General features: G+C 43.7%; 1 protein-coding gene across 1 annotated transcript in view; it reads right to left on the minus strand.

Moving 5' to 3' along the window:
* Nucleotides 1-25,649, minus strand: part of PRKCZ (protein kinase C zeta) — a 239,807-nt gene that overhangs the window by 210,394 nt on the left and 3,764 nt on the right. Inside the window, exon 3 of the mRNA XM_069078743.1 lies at nucleotides 4,994-5,115. Coding sequence (XP_068934844.1) covers nucleotides 4,994-5,115 — 122 coding nt within the window. The remainder of the gene's footprint in view (nucleotides 1-4,993; nucleotides 5,116-25,649) is intronic.

Consider the following 25,649-nt stretch of genomic DNA (forward strand, 5'->3'; position numbering starts at 1 on the left):
CCAAGGGGCAGCCCTGAGGGGCAGGCATGGGTTACCTGGGCTCTCCACCTTGTGCTCTCCCATACCTGCCTCCCTGACCTTCTCTGTCAGTCTCTAAAACATCCACTTTCATCTGACACTCTGGCCTTGCCCCAAGGTGGTGCAGTATAGGGCAAAGACAGTAGGCAAGGGTAGCTTTCCAATGCCCCCTCACAAAATTATGTGCTGTGTGCCCATGAGCACCTGTGTGTCCATAGGCAAGTCCTGTCCCCTCTGAGCCTTGGTAATTTCATCTGTAAAATGGGAACAATCCACCAGTGGGGTAGTTCTAAGAATGGGACCCACGTAAGCTTCAAGGGTCTGCTAATATTATTTTTCTTTATAGCTCAGGGTGAATTACATTGCAATTGATCCTGGAAGAAGTGAGTTAAAACAAGCCAGACCTTCCTGCCAAGGGTTCACAATTGAGACGGGAAGGAAAATATCATCATTTTAATGAAAACGTGCCCCCTGTCCCCATCATGAGGACTACAGAGAGCAGGGAACACACACTCCCCGAGAACTGTCACTGCTTGGCCAGGGGCCAGAGTGACCCACCCACCAGGGTATCTACAGCAAGAAGGGTCCTGAGAGGTCAATGGGCACACCTCACTCACTTTAGACACAAGGAAACTGAGGTCTGGGGGGTAAATTACTTGTCCAAAGTCACACGAACAATAAAAGCATGTCAAAGTCAAGATTTAGGCGATTCCTCCAACTCAGAATCCAGAAATTCTTTCCTTTGTACCTAGCTGTCTCTACTTATCATAGTAGTGATCTTGCTGCAGTCATTTAACTTCCTAATTTGCTAAATGAAAAGACAAATCCTCAGGATCCAAGTCCTCGAGCTGGAAGAGGCCTCAGAAGCTGTTCAGTTCAACACTCCCAGGAATTGGAGGCCCAGAGTCCCTAGAGAAATGACTTGTCCCACATCCTAAGGGTAATAAGGATCAGTGCCCAGTGATCACTTAAAACTGACTCTCTGGGCCTCAGTTTCTCCAGCCTCAAACACCGTTATAATACAACCTGAAATCACTGTCTTCGGACAAGGAGGAAGGGGCGAGGCGGCCCTGAGAAAAGCATTTGGTCTCAAGCAATCCATGCTGAATGTAAGCTGTTATTCGGGAGCTAGGCAAGGGTTAGCTAGAAAGCCTCAAGCCCACAGAGCTCACCCCTCATAGAAGCAACTCATCATACAATGGGCCTAGAATAAGGAAGTTGAGTCATTTTTTTCAGTCGTTTCCAACTCTCCACGGCTTTGAGGTTTTCTTGACAGAGATACTGGAGGGGTTTGCCATTTCCTTCTCCAGCTCGTTTTACAGATGAGGAAACTGAGGCAAACAGGGTTAAGTGACTTGCCCAGGGTCACACGGCTAGTAAATCCCTGAGGTTGGATTTGAATTCAGGTCCTCCTGTTTGCAGGCCAGCATTCTATCCACTGTGCCACCTAGCTGACCCAGAGTAAGGAAGATCTGAATGGGAATCTGACCTCAAGACATTTACTAGCTATGGGACCTTGGGAGAAACTTGACCTGTGTCTGCCCCACTCAATTTCCCCACCTGTAAAATGGGGATAATAGCAGCACCTACGTCCAAGGGTTGGTGTGTGAAGATCGAATGAGATCATTGTAAAGCACTTAACACAAGGCCTGGTACACAGTAGGCACTATGAAATATTTATCCCCGCCCCCTTCCTCCATCTTGGGCACCCATGTCAAGTGTCCGGGCAAACACCAACATCCAGCAGCCCAAGAAAAGTGAAACAAGCTGCCCAGAGTCACCCGGCCAGTGTCACACTCGAACACAGATCTTCCTAGCTTCCAAGGCCAGCTCTCTATACCACTCTGCGCTCATGTCATTATAATCACGATTCTCAATTTCCTCTGGGTTGCAAAGTCCCCAGTGCACAGCAACCTCAGGATCCAGAACAAGGTCAGAAAACTCCACTGATGTTATTTTAAAAATCAATGCAAAATGAATGACCGCAGTTAGCAGTGCAGGTGAGCAGAGATGCTGATGAGGCCGTTTGAAAGCAATCAGTCTGCGCTAAGCCCTCAGGGACATACCACACTGAGGTATGAGGGAAGTTAACAGAAGCAGAGACCCATGGAAATGTTTTGGGGCATGACAGTGTGCTATCTGGGGCTCCTTCAGGTACTTAAAGTGCTTTCAGTTACCTGGCTGGCAGAGATGATAGAACGCCGGGGTCTGCAGTCAAGCAAACCTAAATTCTAATTGAAACAATAGATACTAACTAGCTGTGTGACCCTGGGCATGTCACTTAACCACTACCTGCCTCGGTTTCCTCATCTGTAAAATGGGAATGATGATAATAGCAACTACCTTCTAGAGTTGTTGTGAGAATCAAATCAGATAATATGTGCAAAGTACTCTGTAAGCATTATCTAAATGTAAGTGAACATGGTGGTCACTATCAAATGGAAGAGGGACTAGCTTTTTTCTGCTTGGTCTCAGGGGGCAGAAGTAGGAGAAAAGAGGGGAAGCTGTGAAGATTGAAGGTAGAAATGTTTAACATGATTACACATGTATAACCTATATCAGACTGCTTGCCATCTTGGGGATGGGGGAAATTTGGAACCCAAAATCTTATGAAAAATAAATGTTGAAAACTATTTTACATGTAATTGAAAAAAATTGAACATTTTTTATATTTTAAAAAAGAGATCAATGGAGGTTCCCTGTAAGGAAAAACTGCCTAACCAGGAAGGGTTCCTCCCAGTGGAATGGGCTGCTTTGGGAGGTGGGGAGTTCTCGCTCCCTGGAGGTCACCCAGAGGAGATCAGATGACCACTTGTCAGGTAAGCTGACTCTTGCTCAGATATGTGTTGGCATAGATGCTTTCTTCAGTTCCTTCCAACTCAGAGATTTTGAGACTTGGAAGCCTGTCCAAGATGGCATAGGCTGGTCCAGTTGGTGGGGGATTCCCCATCCCTGGGGGTCATCCAGGAGAGGATGTTGCAAGGTTGGGTTGACCTCTGATGCCCCTGCTAACTGGGAGATTCCAAGACTAAAAGACAAGGGAGCAGCCAGGTGAGTAGGTCATCATGGGACAATGGGAGTGATCTTGAAACAGACTTGAGAAGAGCCAGACAGTAGGAAGTTGGAGGTGTTGTCTCCAGCACTACCTAGAAGAAGTGGTGCCCTGACCAGACAATGGGAAGACCCCAACACTTCCAAGAATGGTACCACCCACTAGTAAGGCTCGACAACAAGCTCCATTCCATTCTACTCCCATATGAATGTACGGATCCGAGTTACCAGGCAACTTCTCTTATTAATGCGGCTTTTACAAGAAGACTGCTGGGAAAGCCACTGTGCTGAAGAGCCCCACCTTCGTGACCTGCTCAGTGCCTGTATTTCTACTTACAAATTAAGCGAATTCACGTTGCAATTTAACCATCACCAAATCTTACAATTGAAAGGAACCAGTCTCCAAGCCCTCCCGGAACAAAAATCCCCTCTGCAATGTGACTGCAAAATGATCGGCTGGCAATGTGCCCACGAGCCCCCAGGCAGCTCACGCCACAGTAAACTAGCTCCACCATCATAAACAACAAGGGCTAGCATCCACAGAGTGAGGCGCTTTAAACGGATTATCTCACTTGGTCCTCACAACAGTGTGGAAATCTAGTGGAAAACAGCTAGTCATCATCCCCATTTTACAGATGAGGAAACTGAGGCAAGCACAGGTGTAAATGACTTGCCCAGGGCCATCTGGTTAGGCAGTATCTGAGGCTGGATTTGAATTCTGATATTCCTGAGACCTGGAAGAAGCAAGTCCACATGCTTTTGTATCCATGAAACAAAAAAGGTTAAGAAGGTCTGTTCCTGCAAGCAGGATTGTTTCTCCAGATTATTCCTTGGATGCCATCCTGGACCCTGTGCTTCTCTAAAGGCAGTGTAAGAGTACTGGGCAAATGACTTGCCTAGGGTCACACAGGAAATCGGGGCAGGATCTGAACTCAGGTCTTCCTGACTGCAGGCCTGGGGCTCCATGCACTTTGCCACTCAGTGGCCCCAAAGAGAGGACTGGATTTTCAACCATGAAAACTGGAGTTCAGATTCCACCTCAAGAAACATACTAGTTGTCAAAAATGAATGAATGAATGAAACATTTATTAATCACTTACTATATGCAAAGCACTATGCCAAGTGCTGTGGATACAAATATTAAGACAATTCCTGCCCTCAGAAAGCTCACATTCTAATGAGAGACAATACATATTTATTTTTAAAGCAAACGGGGTTTAGTAACTTGCTCAAGGTTATACTGAGCCCAGATTCGATCCCCAGGTCATCCAAACACTGGGGCCAGTGCTCTTACTCGCTGTGCTACCTGGCTGCCCCGAGAGACAATACATATTGAAGGTTTCAGCTTTAAGTCAGATGGAAAGATCCCAAATCATCTGACCTCTCTGGGTCTCAGTTTCCTCATCTGTATAATGGGGATCATAACAGCACCTTCCTCCAGAGTTGCAGTGAACATTAAATGAAACATTAAATAAAAAAAACATTTAATGGAACATTAAATAAAAAAATTAAATAAAAGTGCTTTGCAAACTTTAAAGCCATAGAACAGCTGTTATTAGTGTTATTAGTATTACATTAGTGTTATTAGTATTATCATCATCACCACCACAAGTTTTGCAAACCTTAAAGCACTATAATAATTGTGAGCTGATTATTAACTCAGAAGATCATGATTTAGAGAGGGAAAGGGCCTTAGAAATCATTTAGTCCAATCCTCTCATTTTACAAAGTGGGAAACTCACCCAGACAGGTGACTCATCCGAGCAGCTAGAGAGCAGAGGAAACAGAATTTGAACCCAAGTGCTGCTACCATTATCCAACTAACATTCTTCACCTATCTATCCTGGGAAGCAGCTGGTTTTGAAAATGGAGATTTGACAGTTTAGGAAAACAAGGTCTCGAGGAAGAGCCAATGAGGACAAACCTTCATCATCAATCCATTTAAGGGTGATCGGCTGCTGCTGGTGTAGACTGCACATCTCTCTCACTTCCTCACAAAGTTCGTCATAGGTCATAGACGCATCCAGGTTGGTGATCAGCATGTCCCTTGGGGAGAGAGGAAAAGGAGAGGTTTAGAATATAAGAATATTCCTCACTTGAGTCACAGCCTTCTCCTGGGAGGGAACATCGTGGACACCTTCTAGGCATGCCACTTATGGTTCTGAAGTGTAAGCCCCCAACACAAGTATTTACTATAATAACAGTTATATTAGCCACTTACCTCTTATGGAGAGGTTTAATGGTTCATACAAATGCTACCAGAAGAAACACAATGTTTTTGAAGTTTATGGAGAATCTATCCCTCTACACACCTGGGTGCTTGGTATGTACTACTTGTTATCAGATTTATTTTACAGATGGGGAAACTGAGGCTCAGAGAGGCTAAGGGTGGTATATTGGAAGACAGGGAAAGCACTGACTTTGAGGTCTGCAGGTTCCCATTTTTGCCATTAAACTGGGAGTTCCTTAGGGCAGGGACCCTTTTTTAGCCTTTCTTAGTATCTCCTGCCTTTAGCACAGTGCTGGGCTCTTAGCTGGTGCTTAATTAATAAATGCTTGTTGCCTGGTTGGCTTGAACTCTTCGCTTCCTAAAGTTGTATGACAAAGGATTACAGGCAATTCAAAAGATCAGAAGCTTGTGAGCTCTATTACCTCAGGCACATGGCCACTTGATGAACCTCACTTTCCTCAGCTCTAAAATGGGTGTATTACTTACAGGACGACCACCTCATAACTTTGTTATGGGGTTCAAAAGAGATAATAAAAGAGGAAGAAAACAATAAACCCAATGATAATGACATAAATGGAAATAATAAAAGACAACCCTGAATACTAGGTATTTATGATGATCAAGGTTGGCCCTGGAAAAAGAGAAGAAAATTAACCTCCTTCCTCAGTCCTCAGGGGATCAGGACTGGATGATCCCATTGTGGACTGGAAGGAATCTCAGGCCATCCAGTCCAACCCCCTCATCTCATGAGGTGAAAGCCTAGGAGTATGGAAGGCTGCAGTCAGAGTCTTAACTCTTTATGGTGAGGTGCGACTCACCTGTAAGGGGAGGGAGGAGGCAGATGGGAAAACAAGACAGCAATAAAAATTAATAAGAAGTCCATATAAGGGCACCCACTGGAGAAGACCAGTGGGGAACTCCAAGAAAGAAAATATCCACCTGGCAAAGAACTAGAAACTTAAAGGGGTACCCACCTATCAATTGGGTAAATAAGGGAATGATGACAGAATGTGAGAAATGATGACAAGGGTAGTTTCCAAGAAACCTGGGAAGACATGTAAATGAACTGAGGAAAAGTCAGCTGAGCAGAGCTATTAATACTATTAATAATAATATACTTGGGGGCTGCTAGGAGGCGCAGTGAAAAGAGCACCAGCCCTGGAGTCAGGAGGACCTGAGTTCAAATCCAGCCTCAGACACTTAACACAAAAACTAGCCCTGTGACCTTGGGCAAGTCACTTAACCACAATTCCCCTACCTTCCCACCTCCAATAATAATAATAAACTTGGCATTTATATAGCAAAGTACTGTGCACTTAACAAATCTTATCTCATTTGCTAAAAGTGTTTCCATTTTCTAGCAGAAAGATACAATTGTTCACAGAAAATAATACTAGCCAACAATTGTGTAGTGCTTCCAAAAGGCCAGGGACCAGGGCTTTACAATTTTTATCTCATGTGATTTTCATAACTACATGAAAGGTAGGTACCATTATCTCCATTTTACAGCTGAAGAAACTAAGACAAACAGAGTAAGTGACTTGCCCAGGGTCACAAAGCTAATAAATGCCTAAAGCTGGATTTGAACTCAGGTCTTCCAGAATCCAGGCCCAATGCTCGGTCCATTTCACCATTTAGCTGCCTCAAGGTTACATGTGGCCTTATAGGTCCTCAAGGGCAGCCCTTTGACTGAGTCCAAGTTTTAAGGGGATTTGTTCGGTGAAGTTTAGATGGGTTGGAGGGCCGCACTTGAGGACCTAGATAAAGCCAACAATCAGACATGACAATGATCGACCACAATTCCAGAGACCTCATGATGCAATATCCTGCCCACCTTCTGACAGAGAGTGAAAGGAAGGGAAGAAACATTTATTACGCATTTCCTATGTGCCAGGGCAGGTAGGGGGCACAGGAGAGTGGTACATCTAGAATCAGGATGAACTGAGTTCAAATCCAGCCTTAGACACATACTAGTTGTGTGACCCTGGGCAAGTCACTACACCCTGTTTGCCTGTTTTCTCACCTGTATAATGAGCTGGAAAAAGAAAAAAAGAAATGGCAAGCTACTCTAGTATCTGTCAAGAAACCCCCCCCAAAAAATGGTCTCAGAGTTAGACACATCTAAAAAATGACTAAATAACAACATGCCAAGCATTTTACAAATATCATCTCATTTCATTCTCCCAATATCCCTATAACATAAGTACTACTGTTATGCTTATTTTACAGATTGGAAACTGAGGCAGAGGTTAAGTGACTTGCCCAAGGTCACTCAACTAGTAAGTGTCTGATCTGAACTCAGGACTTCCTGACTCCAAGCCTAGTGTTCCATCCACCAAAGCACATAGCTGCCACTCAATCAACTGGACCAAAGGCACCTCTTGAGACATATATTCTTTTGGATATGGTCAATGCTCAATTTTTTTTTCCTCAATCATGCATGCTTCAATAATTTTCTTTCCTTTTTTTAATGAGTGGAAGAAGTAGGAAAGAGAAAAAAATTTTGACATGCTTTGTTTTTGTAATTTCTTTTAAAAAGCTAAATTTTTAAAATTCCATCAGATATAGATTTGTAGCCTTGGGGCATAGGTCCGCCACAGTTTTCCTCATCAACCCCACTTTTGGAGTCTATAAATCTAGAGAACTCCAAAGTCCCAAGAGACAGAGAATGATCCCTATAAAAGATGACCTTTTGATAGGGCTAGAACTGGATAATAACCCTGGGAGAAAAGGGCTTAGCTTTGTTTAGAATTTGTTTCATCATCAAAGGCAGAGGTAATCCCAAGAAGGAAACTCCCTTCCCACTGCCAGCATTCTCAGACACCTGCCCCAGGCACCAGGAGCCACTAAAGATCAGGAACAGGCCTCGAATCTAGAAATATCTTTGCTACTGTCAAATATCAATAGGCCTCAATATCAGAAAGTGACCTGATTTTATTCATGGAAAAGACATTGAAGAAAAGACAGTATGATCTATTTTGTTGCTTCACCCCAACGACCACAAGACCTATCCAGAAAGCATTGGCTGGGCTTGTAATCAGGAAGACCCTGGGACTGTTGGCCTCAGTTTCCTCAACTACACAAGGGGGAATAATAATAATAGTATCTACTTTTCTCAGAGTTGTTGAGATTATACAAGGTATCATTTGTTTACATATACATAAATAATGCTTGACATATAGTAAAAGCTATATAAATGTTTATTCCCCTCCCTTAACATCTTTACTTGGAGCTAAAATCTTCCCTGGATGTTATCGACCCTGTTAGAATGTGGGCTCCTAGAGAACAGGGACTGGTCTTACTTTTTCCCAATGTTTTGTACCCCAAGGTGCTTAATCAATGTCTCATTCATTTTCATTCCTAGTCCAGCTTTCTATCCACAATCCCCATCCACTCTGCTTCTCATTAATCCCACTTTACAGAGGAGAAAATTAAGGCTAAGCTAGGTCAATTTCTTCCTAGGTAAAAAGGATTTGAAAGGCACAAAGTACAGGGGAAGAGAAATAAAAGTTGTATGGTCCCAGAGGACAGAGCCATGAGCCACAAGTGGAAAATGCAAAGAGGCAGATTTGGTCTAAGAGTTAGAGAGCAATGCCCCAAAGCGCACTGTGCTGCCCCACTGAGCTCCTGCTTGCGGCCCCACTGAAGGTCTTCAAGGAGATCTGCTCACATTTGTCAGTAGGCTATAGTAGAGATTCCTTTGGTCAAAAAACAGGTTGGGTCAGAGCAGGGCTTCTGAAACTGGGATCCATTTTGTTTTAATGTTTTGAGAAATGTAGTTCAATCTAATTGGTTTCCTGGGTAAACCTAGGCATTTTGTTTCATATATTTATAAACATGATTCTGAGAAGGGTCTAACCTTCTACCAGATCATCCAAGAGGTCCAGAATGCAAAACCGTGAAAGAATCATGAACTAGGGGCAGCTAGGTAGTACAGTGAATACAGCACTGGCCCTGAAGTCAGGAGGACCTGAGTTCAAATCTGAACTCAGACACGTAACACAAAACTAGCCATGTGACCTTGGGCAAGTCACTTAACCCCAATTGCCCTGCCCTTCCCCCTCCAAAAAGCAAAAAAAAAAAAAAAAAAAAAGAATCAGGGACTCAATGGCCCCCAAGGTCCCTTCCAACTCTTGTATTCTATGACCCTATGAATCCTCAGTGGCACAGTGGATAGAGCACCAGGCTTACAGTTGGAAAGACCCAAGTTCAAATCCTGCCTCAGACATTTACTAGCCATGTGGTCCTGGGCAAGTCACTTATCCCTGGCTTACCTCAGTTTCCTCATCTGTAAAATGAGCTAGAGAAGGAAATAGCTAAACCACTCCATTATCTCGGTCAAGAAAACCCCAAATGCGGGGTGGCCAGGTGAGTAAGAGCACCAGCCCCAGAGTCGGGATGACCTGGGATCAAATCTGGGCTCTCATACTTAGCACCACACCCAGAAACACCTGGCTGTGTAACCTTGAGCAAGTTTCTTAACCCCAATTGCTTTAAAAAAAAAGAAAACCCCAAATAGAGTCACAGAGTTGGACACAACAATAATCATGCAAATGAAGACAGAAGTGCTGAAGAGCTGGGTCCCTTCTAGATTAGATGTAAATCCAAGCTCTCACAATGACTAGCCTGACAAGCAGCCAATCAGAAGCAGAATGCAGAGCCCTCCTTATCCTGGCTCTCTCTTTCCAGTCTTCTAGCTCTCCAATAATCCAACTCCAGAAACACTGTGCATCTTCAGTGTCCTGTGATGAATGCCTTTAAGCTGTGACACCTTACACAATTAGAAAGAAAGCACCTTTTGTCCTGACAGATGCCTCCCAAGCCCCCATTTATTCCAAGCAGAAATTAACGAGCATCAGTGCTGTGTGCAGCCTTGACTGGACCCCCTGGTAGCTAAGCCTCTGACTGCACTCACTCCTCAGCATCAAGGGTTGTTGGCACAGCAGTAATCCATGTGCAGGGTCCCAGTTAAGGGGGGTGAAGGGGAACTTCACCGAGTAAAGTCACTGGTGTGTAGGTGATCAGCAGTCCTCCCTCATCTCAACTCTACAAATGAATTTCTAAGACATATGCAGTCTTCTTTATTCAGAGGTGCCAGCTGTACATGGAAACCCAAAGAGTGTAGTCAGTTAATCCCTGCCCAGGTGGTTAACAGGCCATGAACAGGGTGAGAAAGCCACATCAAGGGCAAAGGGATAGAGGCGAGAAGGGATTAAGTCTGAGTCAGTGTGTCTGCTTAAATGTCTGCGAGGAGAATCATAATATCACACACTTGGAGCTGGAAGGGAGCCCAGGGAGGTCAGTGAGGCCAACCCCTCTCACAGGAGCACCATGGAGGAAACTGAGGCCCAGGTTACAAAACAACAGGACTGACTTGTGAAGCCTGATCTTCTCCCAAACCCTGGGGATCCCAAACCAAAAAGGAAACCGTTTCCTCCTTCTTGGGGGAGTAATACCAAGTATCCAATGAGAAAATACAAAGTATATACAAAGCCATCTCAAAAAGGAGAGGAGTGAAATCTGGAAAGGCTTCTAAGAGGACTCGGTACATAAACAGTGTTTTCAAGGAAGCTTAGGATTCAAAGAGGTTTAAGTGAGGAAGAGCATTCCAGGTATGGGAACGTCCAGGATGGACTGAGAATTGAGGCAGGGTAGAAAAGGATGGAGAGGAGCCAGTAAGCCCTGGGTACAGGGGACAGTTTGATTTCTGCTCCTGTATCAATTCAAGAGTCTTTCCAAACTCAATAAAGTTCCCCAAAACATTCTTGAAGCCAGGCACTGTGCTGGGTTCTGGTGCTTGCATTCTACCTTGGGAAGATTGGGCGGTGGGGGGAACATGTACCCAGAAACATACAAAATAAAAGCAAGGCAACTACAGGATGGAAGCTAAGCTGATTTTCCTTAAGTAGTGGGTCTGACCCTATCACTCGACAAATTCCAGCGTTTCCCCTGTGCTCTGAGAATCAAATAGAAACTCATCTGCTTTAACTTACAAAGCCCCTCTTTTTAGCCCCCTACTACCATCTAGAACTCTGATCTAGCCAAACTAGTCTTTTACTCATATATATGAGCAAAAGTATACATATATATATATATTTCACATGTAACACTCATCTCCCACCTCCGTGCTTTTGAACTACTCCTGCCACCATACCTGGAATGCCCTCTCTCCTTACTGCTTTACCTCTTCCTTTCTGTACTATCTCCTACACAAGCATTTCCTTATTCCCCTATTACTCCCTCCCTCACAAGCTACCTTAGCTTTAACAGCTTTGTACATATTCATCTTTATTCACCTAATATTTATGCTACTTATATTTATAAAAACTCCTTGAGGGCAGGGACTGTTTCTATTTTGTCTTTGCACCCTCAGTTCCTGGCCAATCTGTCACTGCTATAGAGTCATTCAGTCATGCCTGACTCTTTGTTGACCTCATCTGGGGTTTTCTCTGCAAGTTACTGGAGTGGCTTGCCATTTCCTTCTCCAGATCATTTTACACATGAGGAAATTAAGGCAAACAGGAATTGGTGACTTGCCCAGGGTCACACAACTAGGAAGTGTCTGAAACCCTCCTAACAGTGGGAGAATGAGCTGCCTCAGGAGGTTATCCAATGCCTAGGTCATTAGGCAAAGGCTAGAGGTCAACTTAGCTGTTGTGATGGAGAGAAAACTCACTTGTTCATGTATTCACTAACCACATACACTCCAATCTCATGCTTCCAGAAGTTACAGAACATTGGAAACCCAGTCCAGAGTCCTTAAAAAAAAAAATCTAAGCACTGAGTGATGGCCTCGTCCAATAACAGAAAAAAATACAAGAACCATGTTATTACCTTTTACTAGAGAATGATTAGAAGGCAGGAAAATTGTTTAGCACATAGTAGCTTTATCTAAGTGTTAGATGTTATTAGTCTATGGAGAGGCCCATCAGATCTGTGTCACCTGCAATTTTGATAAGGGTGCTGTTATTCTAGTCATATATGTGTATATACATATATGTGTATATGTATGTGCCTATGTACCGTTATCCTGTCTACATTGTAACTTTCTCCACCTCAGGTTTCACTCTATCAAAGGTCCACATAAGAAATTAAGTGACAGCAGGCCAGAGGATAATACAGAACCTATGACCAAATGCTTAACCCAATTTTCACAAGAAAGTACTGTAAACTCCCCATAAAAGAAAAAATTCAGTCTCTCTCTCTCTCTCTCTCTCTCTCTCTCTCTCTCTCTCTCTCTCTCCCTCCCTCCCTCCCTCTGTCTCTCTCTCTGTCTCTTTCTCTCTGTCTCATCTCCCTCTGTCTCCCCAAAATGGTGGCCTAGCACTACAAAGGAGCCATACTAAGAACACTCAGTGTTGACCTGCAGAACTGACTCTACTGGCTTCTTCAAAGAATGAGCTGACCAGGCATCAGTGGCACCCCCATATCTCTTCCCTGCAGCCCAAGTCCCTTCCTCTCTTCCGTAGCACCACGGAAATGTTTTTAATGGGCATTCCATAGTCCTCTCTCCCTTCCTCAGCCCCAGAAGGGCACCTTAAATTTTAGGGCAGGATGAAGGGAGAGCAGGATGCAGAGGAGAGCCCTTTCAATTCCCTAACCATAAAGAAAGAGTGTTAATTATGGTTAAAGAGACAATTACAGAGTCAGAGGGATCTGGATTCAAGTCCTATTCTGAGACAATAATGGTTTAACATTATTTTTTTTCCCTAGGGAAAAAAAAAATCACTTAAACTCTTAGGGCCCTCAGGCAATTCTGAGACTATAAATAGCAAAGAAAGTCTCAACCTTCCAAGCTTCCTCTTTCCTGGTTCCAGAAACCAGAAACTAAAGCCAGAGGTTCAAACATAGCTGCTGACCAACCTAGTGCTGCCCAGGAGCAAAGCAATAAATAAAACTTTATTTTAAAATGTGAAAAACATTCTCATCTTGCAGGCAGCACAAGTAGACAGCAATGCCCAGTCCTATACTAATGATATCATAGGCCCAGACTTCAATCCTGCTGCACCATATAGCTGTCAAAGTCATGCTCCTAAAACCAGGATCAAATACAAAATCCTGTTTGGAATTCCAGGCCCTTCCTACATAACCTGGACACGCCCACTACCTTTATGGTCTTCTTACCAAATTCCCTTTCCTCCTTCCTCTCCTCCTCAATCCACTTAGGGTATATCACACCCTTACCTACAGGTGCTCTGCCCAAAGAATGTAAATTTTGATCCCTCAGACCTCACAAGAGAAAAAAATTTAAATTTAATTTTATAAACCTCACAGGAGATTGAAGGGCAAGATTTCTTTCTTAAGGACCACCAAGTCTTAGACCCAAAACACTCTGGCTGTCATAGGTCTTAGTCCAAGCCTCATTTGGTCATTGTTTGGGCCCAGATTGTTCTGAGTGAAAGTAAATAGCAAGTGCTTCAGTTTGGGTTAGAAACCCTGAGGGTCTTCCCCTCCCAGATTGTAGTGTAGTGTTTTGTGTTTTTTAAAGTAGGTAAAATAAGCCATTCTTCAACAAATTTCTTACTTAAGCATTAATCACTGAATGGGTGTTGCCTCAGTCAAACTGAGACCTGCGTAAGACCTTACCTTACAAAGGCCAAGGTCTCCCACTCCATCCAGGGCCATCTCCAGTCGTCCTGAACTATATCTGGCCACTGGCCCCAAATGGCTCCAGAGAAGAAAGTGAGGCTGGTGACTTTGCACAGCCCTGCTTCACTTTAATCCAATTCACTTGCAAGGCATAGCATCCCCTCCCTGCCGTCATGACAAACAACATCACCTCATACCCCACCAGGTGCTCTCCCATCCAGTCCCACTGACCTATTTGCTTTGCTCACACAACATCCTCCATCTCCTGACTCCAATCCCCCACATCTGGAATGCTCCCCCTCCTCATCTCTGCTTCTTAGCTTCCCAGAATTTCTTCCAACTCTCAGCTAAAATCCCACCTTCTTCAGGAAGCCTTTCATGCTCTTTCTCAATGCTAGTGTCTTCCCAACAAGATTGCCTTTCATTTATCAAGTATAGTATCTTTTTTTAATAATAATAATAATAGCTAGCAATTATATAGCACCAACTGTATACAATACTGTGCCAAGCACTTCACAAATCTCATCTCATTTGATCTTCAGAACCCTGGGAGGTAGGTGCTATCATTATCCCCATTTTATAGTTGGGGAAACTGAGGTACCCAGTGGTTAAGTGACTTGCTCGGGTCATACAGCTAGTAAGTATCTGAGGTCAGATTCTACTTCAGGAAGATGAGTCTTCCATACTTCAGGGCCAGTGCTCAGTCCATGGCTCCACCTACCTGCCCACCCAAACAAACTTTTAGGTGATGTCTTCTCCCCCCATTAGAATGTAAATGCCTGAAGAGCCAGTCTTTCTTTTCTGGATCCTCCCCTTCCCCTATACCCAGAGATATTCACCCAGTTACCCAAGGTCACAAGGCTGGTCCCTTCAGTGAAGGGACTCTATTAGACTCAGAGGCCAGCTCTCTCTCCGCTACATCAAGGCTGCTTAGAAAAACCAATCATAAGATTTGTACACATTATCTCATTTGATCCTTACAACCACCCTGGGAGGTAGGTGTTATGCCCATCTTACAGATGAGGAAACTGAGGCAAACAGAGTGATAACCTAGGCTGCTCCTACAACCCAATTACTCTTCACTGGCTACCCAGCTCTGTCCTCCCTGCCCCCCATCCACCGCCCAGTGCTTGTTAGCCCCAACTGCTGTCTAACTGGTAGAATTCCAGGCAGAGATTTGGAGACTTACAATATCATGCAAATGATAACTCACTAATACTACAAGGCTGGTCTTGGGGAGGGAGGAGAGAAAGAATAAGAAAAATCTTAGTGGGGTTAGGGGAAAATCAGCCCACCCTCATCCAAAAGCCAATCCTTTGCCTATCCATTTCCTGTCTGAAGCCAGAGGTCAAGGCTGCCAGATGAAGGGATCAGAGGCTACAAGCATTTACTAATGAATGCCATGACAAAAGTCAACTGGGTGTGGCCATGGAGGAGCTGCCAAGGTTTGGATTTACTGGGTGGATCCAACCTATAAATAGTCTATTTAAAGTAAATACAAACCGAAGGAGAGGGCAGAGGATGGACAGGAAGGGAGGACCAGATTTTAAGAGGTAGAGGTGAGAAGGCAGAGCATTCCAGGCATGGGGGAAAGGAAAGGCCTTTACAAAGTATGTCCAACTAGGGCAACAGAAAGGAGGTCCTATTGCTTGGAAAATCAAATGCTAGATGGGCTGCTAGGTGGTGCAGTGAATCTAGAGCACTAGCCCTGGAGTCAGGAGGACCTGAGTTCAAATCTAGCCTCAGAGAGATACTTAACACAAAAACTAGCCTGTGACCTTGGGCAAGTCACTTAACCCCAATTGCCCTCTAAAAAGCGAAAAAGAAAAAGAAAGAAGATCAAATGCTTGATGGGAAATCACATGAAATAAGGTTTAAAAAAAAAAAAGCCAGAGCCCGACTGTGGCAGGGCTTTAAATGCCCAACAATGGGACTGGGCTTAGTAGGATGAATGTCATCTCCCAAACTAAAGAAAGATATCCATCAAAATTAAAAGCTACAAAAGAAAAGCAGGTTTATTTGGGCAGTTAAGTGGAGAGAAAAGGCTGGATGCAGGAAATCAGGTAGGAGACAAGAGTTCAGATGAGAAGTGATGAGGTCATGAGTGAGGGTGGAGGCTGTGGGAGCAGGAGCACAGGGGAAACTCAAGTGCAGAGAAACGTGGTAGAGACAAAATTTGGCAAGATTTGACAATGTGGGAATGACTAGGAAGCTTTGAACTTGGGTGAGACTGGAAGGATGGTGTTGCCCTTAAGGAGGACAGAAAGTGGCTCTGGGGCCTAGCACATTGCTGTGATGACAGCTGCGATGGTGATGCTGGGGGGAGTCATTTCCGTCATGCCTGATTCTCCATGTCCCCATTTTAGGTTTTCTTGACAAAGATACATAAGTTGGTTTGCCATTTCCTTCTCTTGCTCATTTTATGGATGTGCAAACTAAGGCAAACAGGGTTAAGTGACTCACCCAAAGTCACACAACTAGGAAGTAGCTCATGCTGGATTTGTATTCAGGCCTTCCTGACTCTAGGTCCCAAGTTTTACCCAGTGCATCACCTAGCTGCCCCCTGAAATAGTCTTCCCTTGATTCCTCACAAGTTTTGCTAGGGTCTGGGCTGGAACTCACTGCCTCTCTTGGCCCCGGTATCTTCTCTAAGCTATTGCCTAACTAAGGACAGGTCAGACTTCCCATCCTGGGAAAGACCTTTGTGATCCCTACCCCACCTGGAACAGCTCCCACTAAACCACAGGTATCTGCTTCATGGTGGCAAAGATTGGGTAGCAGGCTTCGACCATAGGAGACCTCTCTCAATACATATTTATTAAGCATTTCATGTAAAAGGTAATCAACCAACATTCTCTAATCAGTCACCTATTATGTGATAGGCTCTGGCAAAGAAAAAAATCAGCCTATCCCTCAAGAAGCTTCCATTATAAAACATGTATCTAAATGCATAGTCCATAGACGGGGTGAGGTGAGGAAGAGACCTGTGGCCTCGAGGTCACATGTGGCCCTCTAGGTCCTCAAGCAAGGCCCTTTCCAAACTTCACAGAACAAATCCCCTTAATAAAAGGATTGTTCTGTAAAATTTGGACATAGAATAAATATAAAAGAGAGCATTTCTGGGTTCTCTGGAAGAGGAAGACAGGTATTTGTGCTAAATGCTTGTTATGGGAGTTACAAAGACAAAAAACAGTGCCTGCCCTCCCAGTTAAGGGTTTCCATACTTCTGGAGGAAGGCAAACATATGAAAATCTGAGACATATACAAAATTATCTTGGTGGGGGGAAAGTGGGGGGGGGAAGAGGGGGGTACCTCGAACACTTTACTTTAGAGAAGAAAACTAGGAAGTGTCAGCAGTGGAGGGAGGAAATGGAGTATTCCAGGCAGGCGGGACCAGTGACATAAACACACAGAGATGGGAGGTGGAATGTGGTGTGAGGACCAACGAAGAGACCCAAGCAGCTGGAAGGAGAATACTACATCATCTGCCTGGAAAGGTCACCTGGAGCCAGATTCCAAAGGGCTTTAAATGGCACAAACACCTGAGTTGAGATTTTATCTACCGTGTTTCCCCGATAATAAGACACTGTCTTATTATTTTTTTTTTTTGGACAGAAAAACACCAGAGGGCTTATTTTCAGGGGAGGGCTTATTTTAATGAATATTGACAGCAATTTTAATAAACAGGTAAATGTGAACAAAAAAATGTACCTTTATTCAATAAGCAAATCACTGGGGAAGAACAGGATGACGCACTCACTGATGCAGCTCTGACTGGATGCAGCTCGGAACGCGGTGAGTGTTTCGGGGCGGGGGGGGGACACGGTGCATACAGACATACAGAGGGTACCGTAATGTAGCGTGTAGCGCAGGGGATCACCTTCACTACAGTAGCAATCTCAATAGGGCTTATTTTCGGGGGAGGGCTTATTTTAGAGGAATCTTACACAGTAAGGGGAGGGCTTATTTTCGGGATAGGTCTTATTATCAGGGAAACACGGTAATCATATCATATATGATCTCCCAGTCATGGCCATCTGCAAGGAGAGAGTTAACTGTTCACAACTTCAAAAAGAAAGCAAGCAAGCAACATCAAGAAAGCCAAAGCCCATTCCCAGCTTACCAGATGTTAAGCTGTGTGTGAGGCAGGAGCTGGGATAGTCACAAGAGCAGCCCCCACACCCATGGCATCTCAGATCCCTGCGGGGAATTGCCTACCGAACCAATTTGTGCTTAATAAGCACCATTTTCTATTCCTTCCTCCAAGAACCAAGAACTTTAAGCCTTGTTTACTTTCAAAATTCCTACATAAAAAGTCCAAGGTGCTGGTGTTTTTGCCATTCAAAGTAAGATAACAGGAGCCCACTGAATAACTTACCCAAAGCACACAGAGTCAGTGGCAAAACCTCGGCCACCAAGAGTAAATAGAACACATACAAATTGAGAACAATGCTTTTGCCAGGTGTGTCCATGACAAATGCTCATCCTCTCCAAAGTATATGGAAGGAAAAGCTTTCAAAATATGGAGACCCCACAGGAAGAGATCCAAAAAGTAGTAGACAGCATTGATATAAAACACTTAAAAGTTTGCAGAATGCTGATCCCCATGACAATCCCATGAAGTGCCTTTATTATTCCCATTTTTCTGATGAGGAAACTGAGGCTGAAGATAAGGGACTTTCATGAGGAAGCAAAGTGGCCAGTGCAAAGAGAGCTAGACTTGGAAGTCAGGAAGCCATGACTTCAAATCCCTCTTCAGATATTAACTAGTCCAGTGTGAAGTCTTCTGCGGAATAATTAAGGCAGGTATCCCACATCTAAAGAAAAGAAATTACAATCCCTGTAAATTAGCAGAGCTTTTTAGCTAGCTGATAGTGGCTGAGTTTAGAAGCAATCTAAATGAAACTCTCTATGAGGCAAAAGTCCACAGGCCTGCTGCTCAGACTCCAGTCAAGAACTTTCAGAGCTCAGACCAAGAGGGTAGCAATCAGACTTTGCCCTGTATCAGACCACTCTGGGAGCACTGAAAAACTTTCACATCCCCAGACTGAGCTTCCCCTAGGGTCCTGGAATAACAAACCACTCAATACTCCAAAAAAACAGCAACAGCATCAGCCAAGACCTTCCCTCCAAAAGTGTGGCAGAGCCCAGCCCTTACATCAAGTCTAAAGTAAAGAAGGAGGCTGGAGAAGTATGGGCAGACAAAACAAGAACCTTACTATAAAAAGGTATTATTGTGGTAGGGATGCTCAAGACATAAACACAGAAGCAGAAAATGACAAGCAATGTCTCAGGGAAAACCCAGATTGGGTCTGGAAGAGATTGAGCAAGATTAAAAAAAAAGAATTAAAAATTATTTTGTAGATGAAATGAGAGCACTAGAGGAAAATGTGGAAAAGAAATAAGAAATATGGAAGAAAAGAATTGGAAAGGGAATTTAGCAGTTTTGTACAAATGGTATAAAACCTGCCCAAGCAAAAACTCTCCCTAAAAATGAGAATGGACCAAATGGAAACCAATGAATCCAAAAGGCAACAAGAAATAGTCAAACAAAGTCAAAAGACTTTTAAAAATAGAAGGAAATATGATATATCTATTAGTAAGTAATATCCCAAGCTCATTGTCTGTTGTCTAAGGGAGTTTTCCCAAGGATGTTTTCATTGAGTCTACAGAAGATGTAGCCCAGCGCCCTTGTTCAATTACAGACCAGCCATTTAAAGCACAGACTTAATAAATGCTTGTTGATTGATTGATGAAAGGAGAAATATTATTTTGCATTCACTGGACAATTATGGTCCCTGATCTTCCCCAGGGTAGAAAAGGGGGTGGTTACTGAAACTAGTAATTAAGAGAACAGATTTCACATCAGCTAGCTTCTTTCTAACCTAGAGGGTGGAAGGGAGTGTCTGGGAATGCCCTAGAAATTCCCTCCTTTGAAATCCTGAATAAATAAAGGGAAGGCCAATTAATATTTGATTAATTTATGGGGCTTCCCAGCCCAAAAAGTTACTTCCCTGGAGGGAAGAGAGCTTACTTTACAGGAAAGTCTTAAAATCTGAATTTAGTTCAGGGGCCAAAGGATTAGGCACACACAGTTTAGGATAAATTAGTAAAGCTGGAACCCATCCAACATATGCTGGGCATTTGTTATCCTGAACCCTCCCAACTGCTTCAAAGAATGTTAAAGTTGGAGGGAACTCTACCTCTTATCTCACCCACCCTCTTCATTTTAACCATGGGGAAAACAGATCCAGAGAGAAGAGGCAATTCTGCATAAGCCTACCCTTTAGATTTCTGAAGTTAGAATGTTTCCCTTATAAAAATTATTCAATTGAATGGAATTCTATTGGAGTAAGTGGAATTCAATGTAAAAAGTATTCAAAGGAATATACTGGCCTGTAACAAACAACAAACATAGCATGCAGGGGCGGCCAGGTGGCTCAGCGAGTAAGAGCACCGGCTCCAGTGTTGGGATGACCTGGAGATCGAATCCCGGGCTCAGACACTCAGTACCACACCCAGAAATAACTGGCTGTGTAACCTTGAGCAAGTTACTTAACCCCAATTGCTTAAAAAATAAAAAAAACAAACAAACATAGCATGGGAAGATTTATGTGAACTGATGAAAAGTCAAGAAAACAATATAAACGTTGATTATGAGTATAAACAGAAAGAACAGCAACCATAAAAAATCAAAATGGGTGTTGCAAAAATTACAAAGACCAAGCATGCTGGCCCTAAAGAAGAAATGAGAAGAAGGTGTCACCCCACTCCTTCGAAGAGACGGGAGGTCCATGGGTCAGGTCCAGGAGTCCACATACAGGCATTGTGCTAAGCACTAGGCATCCCAAGAAAGGGAAAAAATCATCCCTACTCGAGGGGATCGCAGTTCAGTGGGAGACATAACAACTATGTATAAACAAACCAGATGCAGAATAAATTGACTGTACCAATCACCTATGGCATTGCACATAGACTTCTTCCATGTATCTATTGTTTTTGCTTATTTTTTGGTCTCTTTCCTCTTTTTTCCTTTAAAAATATGCTTTGTTATTTAAGTGGGAGAGGAGTGAGAGATACTGGAAGACCTTCAGGAGATAGTAAAAAAAAAAGATATCAATCAAATGTTATCGATAAATAAACATTCATGCCAGCTTGAAAGATCGCTGGGTTTGAAGTCAGAAAACATAGCTTTATTTTCCATCTCTAACTCTTACCACTAAATGTGGGACTTAGGATAAATTACTTCATCTCTCTGGCCTATAAAATGTAAAATGAGGCTGAATGAGACGGCTCCAGAGGTTGTCTGTTATAGGTCTAGACCTGTGATCTTACGATTCTAAGTATATGCAAATAATGGATTGGATGAAAATGAAATCACTGACTATTGTGGAGGACGGGGCTGGAAATCAGAGAAAGTTCCCAGTAGGAGGCCTCAGGTCAAGCCAAGGTCTAGGTGCCAGTGTAGAAATATGCTAAGCACTAGGGATACAAAAAAAGGAAAAAACAATCCCTCCTCTCAAGGAGTTATTGAAAGAGATAACATGCAAATGACCAAATAATAACAAAAACTATAATCATCTCATTTATAGAGCATTTTAAGGTTTGAAAAGTGTTTCACATGTTATCTTATTTGATCTCCACAAGAAACCTATAGGACAGGTGCAGTTTTGCTCCCATTTTGCAGTTGAGGTTCAGAAAAGTTAAGTGACTTGCCCAGGTTCATTCAACTATTAAGTATCTGAGGCAAGATTCGAACCCAGGTCTTCCTAACTGCAAGTCCTCCACTCTATACACAGTGTCATCTCATAATACGAACTTGATAAATAAAAGAACAGGATAGACTGGAGATCACCTCAGAGGGAAGACACAAAGATGAAGAACTGGGAAAGGCTTCCTGCAGAAGGTGAGATTTCAACTGGGTCTTGAAGGAAGCCAGCCGGAGAAGTCAGGAGGCAGAGGTGAGGAGTGACAGCATTCCAGGCATGGAGGATGTGTCTAAAGCTGGGAGCTTTCAGGTCATGCTCCAGGGGCAGCAGCCAGGAGGCCAGCAGCACTGAATCACCCTGAACAAAGCCAGGGAGGTGAAGAGAGGGTCTGTTTAAGTCCTAAGGGACAGCCTATGCAAAAGGCAAGCAGGCAGGCAGGAAGGAGACATGGGAAGGGCTTCACATGCCAGGTCTATGAGACTCTTGACCAAGTCAATCATCAGCATCTCATTTCACCCACTGATGAATCTCTCCCTCTCCTCCTCTGAGAACATCCAGGGTTAGTATTTGGAGGAGGGAAGGGCAGACAGCTGGGCTAGCTGAAACTCTAGGGGCCAGCAATGTAACATGGGGATCCTTTGCCTCTAAAGAGAGGGGTACTCAAAACTCAGGACTTTCCCTGACCAAAGGACAGATCTGGTAACTCAGTGAAAAGTATCAGAACCTCTGGCAGCAGAAAAGGGGCAAAGACCCTTGTAGATTATTATTACATGAAGCAGTAGAGATGGGAGGAGAGCCCAGGACAGAACCTTTCCCCCAAAGGTTAGTTAGCACAACCTGGATGAAGACCTAGCAAAAAAGACTGAGGAGTGGTCAGAAGAGAGCCAGGAGGGAGTCTGGGGAGGTGGGGGTGGAAAGGAAGGGAAAAAAGGAATCCCAAAAACAGAGATAGAAAAGAAGATCAAGAAGAGTGATTCAAAGTATCGAAGGCTTCAGAGAAGGTAAGAAGGATGGGGATCAGAGAAAGCCATAGAATCTGGCCATTAAAAGACCAGGTATAATTCTGAGTGAGTTTCTGGTTTTAGATGGTTGCCCTGAGGCACTGAGCTTAATCAATCTGCCCAGTTACCCAGCTAGAATGAGTCAGTGAACTCCCTGGGACAAGGACTCCCACAGGATCACAGATTTAAAGTTGGAAGGAGCCAGGAGGCTGTCTAGACCGAGCCCCTCATTTGGCAGATGAGAAAAGGCCACACAGGTTAGTGTCAGAGATAGGATCTGAACGCAGGCCCTGCCACTCCACAGCCTATGTACCAACATGCTTCTCTATCTTAGTACGATAGGCACTTAATAAATGCTTATTGGACAGAGTCCACCAATGGTAGACAAGCATATTAAGAATCTACTATATGCAAAGCACTGTAGCTAAGCACCGAGGATACAAAACAGGGCAGAAACTGTTATCAGTGGAAAAAAGCAATAAATGGAGTCAGAGAGTCTTGATTCAAAACCCACTTCTCACACTTACACCTATGTTGTGTGACCTTGGGCAAGTCACTTAACTTTCCTTCCCATTGCCTCAGTTTCCTCATCTGTAAAATGTGGCTGTTAAACTAAACAGTCTCCAAGAGGTTCCTTCCAGCTCTCTTAGCTCTATGACACTGTAAATTGAATCAGTTCTTATTCAGATGTCCAAGCCTTCCCCTCAAAAAACAAGCCTAGCAAATTTCAAAGAGAAAACAGTATGAGCTAGTATATAATTATACCCTAAACTGGGGGGGTGTGTATGTGTGTGTGTGAGTGTGTGTGTATATATGGCTGACTATAGGAGGAAGGTAAGAGGAAAGGAAATACCAGCATGGGGTGAGCTTATCTGTGTACTGAGAAATCCCTCACACCCACATAGGGAGCCCCACAGTCCTCCAAGGCAGATACAACAGACCATCAGCACCCAACACAGTGCTAGGCTCCACATAGGTACAGGATAAGGGGCTGATGAATTGAATCACATGATTTTTAAAGCGCTCTCTAATTGCAGCTGGCATACAAATTATTTAGGAGCTATCTGAATAATTAACAGCCCTGCAGAATAGTCTCCACACGGACTCTAACTGCTTTATCCCAGATGGGAGGGACATTTCTCTTCACTTTGTGTATGCAGGGTCCCAGAAAACCCCATCCTCTTTCACCCTCCAGAAAGGGAATTCTTAGTTAATGGTTATTTTTTTTTAATAATTAAAAAACTATGCAATTTCTAATCATTCAAGGATCATCATCTACAGCACATCTTTCCTGGTTGTCCCTCCTTCCAGTGCCTTCCCCCCACAAGGTAATCTTACCTGCATCCACTGTCAAAGTGATCTTTCTGAAACTCGGGTCTTGACCACGTCACTCAATAAACTTCGGTGGGTCCTTCAGATTTCCAGGACCAAATATAAAATCCTGTTTGGCATTGAAGCCTGTGATTATCTCTCCCCTCACCCTTTTCTTTCTAGACTTTTTATACTTTACTCCCATGTGGCCCAGTGACACCAACCTACTGGTGGTTCCTCACATAAGCAGCTCCGTATCTGACTCCAAAGTATTTTAATGCCCATGCCCAGAATACTCTCACTCTCCTTACCTCTGCCTCCTGGCTTCTCTGGCTTCCTTCAATCCCAGCTCAGATCCCACTTTCTTTTCTCAATCCCCCTAAATTCTAGTGCCTTCCCTCTGTCCAAGACCTCCAACTTAGCCTTCTTGGGAGAGTTGTTGGCAGGTTGTCTCCCCTACTAAACTGGGAGCTCCTTGAGGGCAGGGACCATCTTTTGTCTCTCTTTGCATCTTCACACCTAGCACAGTGCCTGACACAGTGCCGCTTAATAATGACCAACTTTGTATACTTCACATATGTTTTATGTGGACATCTAGGTGGCACAAGGGCTAGAATTCTGAGCCAGGAAGCTTCACCTTCCTGAGTTCAAATCCAGCCTCAGAGACTTACTCGCTGTGTGACCCTAGGCAAGTCACTTCACCCTGTGTGCCTCAATTAGCTCATCTGTAAAATGAGCTGGAGAAGGAAATGACAAACCCGTTTTGGGTTTATCTTTGGGGCAGTTAGGTGGATAGAGCACTGGGCTAGGAATCAGAAAGACTCACCTTCATGAGTTCAAATTCCTAGCTGTGTGACCCCTGTTTGCCTCAGTTTTCTCTACTGTAAAATGGGTTTGATAATGATATTATAAACTAATAATTATTATTTATTATATAATAAAATTAAATTAATTTGTTAGCAGCTAATAACAATTAGTAAATAATAAAATAACATTACCAACTCCCAGGTTTGTTGTGAGTATCAAATGAGGTTAGCAGAGTTCCTGGCACATAGCCAAGTGCTATATTAGCTATTATTACTAGGAACATTTTCTCTACCACTTTCCTTAGGCTGAACAGTCAATGAAATAATGAATCAAGCCCTGATTTGTAGCTTTGCTGATTTCCTAAGTATAAATAAATGATCACAGGTGCAAGTTACCTCCAGCACATCAATGATTAAGAAAGGTCCTACTAAGTGCTAGGTGCTGAAATTTCAAAGACCAGTACCACCTGCAGGCTCATGAAGGAGGGAAGGGCAGACATCCTATGGGGGCTGCCAACATGTACGCATACATACATTCTTGTTCTGTTTTTACCAGCTCTTTTTCAATATCCTTAATTTAGGGATCCCCTCTCTCAATATAGATTAACACCTTCCCTGAAACCTAATCAGAAACTTGGCTTGGTCACTGTGATAGTAATGGCAATTAATTCACCAGTGGACAGTATTCACTCTCTGTCTGCAGGACAGTCTCAGGAGCTCTTAGCCAACAGCCAGGTTCCAGGACTACTTCAACAGGACTGTCTTTCACCAGTGGACAAATCTGGCAAAACAACATCAAAATAGACAGACAGAGTACCAGCAAAGCAGCCATGTCTCCTCAGTCCTTGGCAGCTCAGGGGGCAGGTCTCAAAAGTCCAGGGCAATTCAAAGTGGCCACCAGTAATTCTCTCAGTCTCTCTCTCTGCCTCCACGA

This window comes from Petaurus breviceps, unplaced genomic scaffold, assembly GCF_028583685.1.
Source record: "Petaurus breviceps papuanus isolate PSGF00001 unplaced genomic scaffold, PetGlider_PUasm1.0 91041, whole genome shotgun sequence".
Lineage (NCBI taxonomy): Eukaryota > Metazoa > Chordata > Mammalia > Diprotodontia > Petauridae > Petaurus > Petaurus breviceps.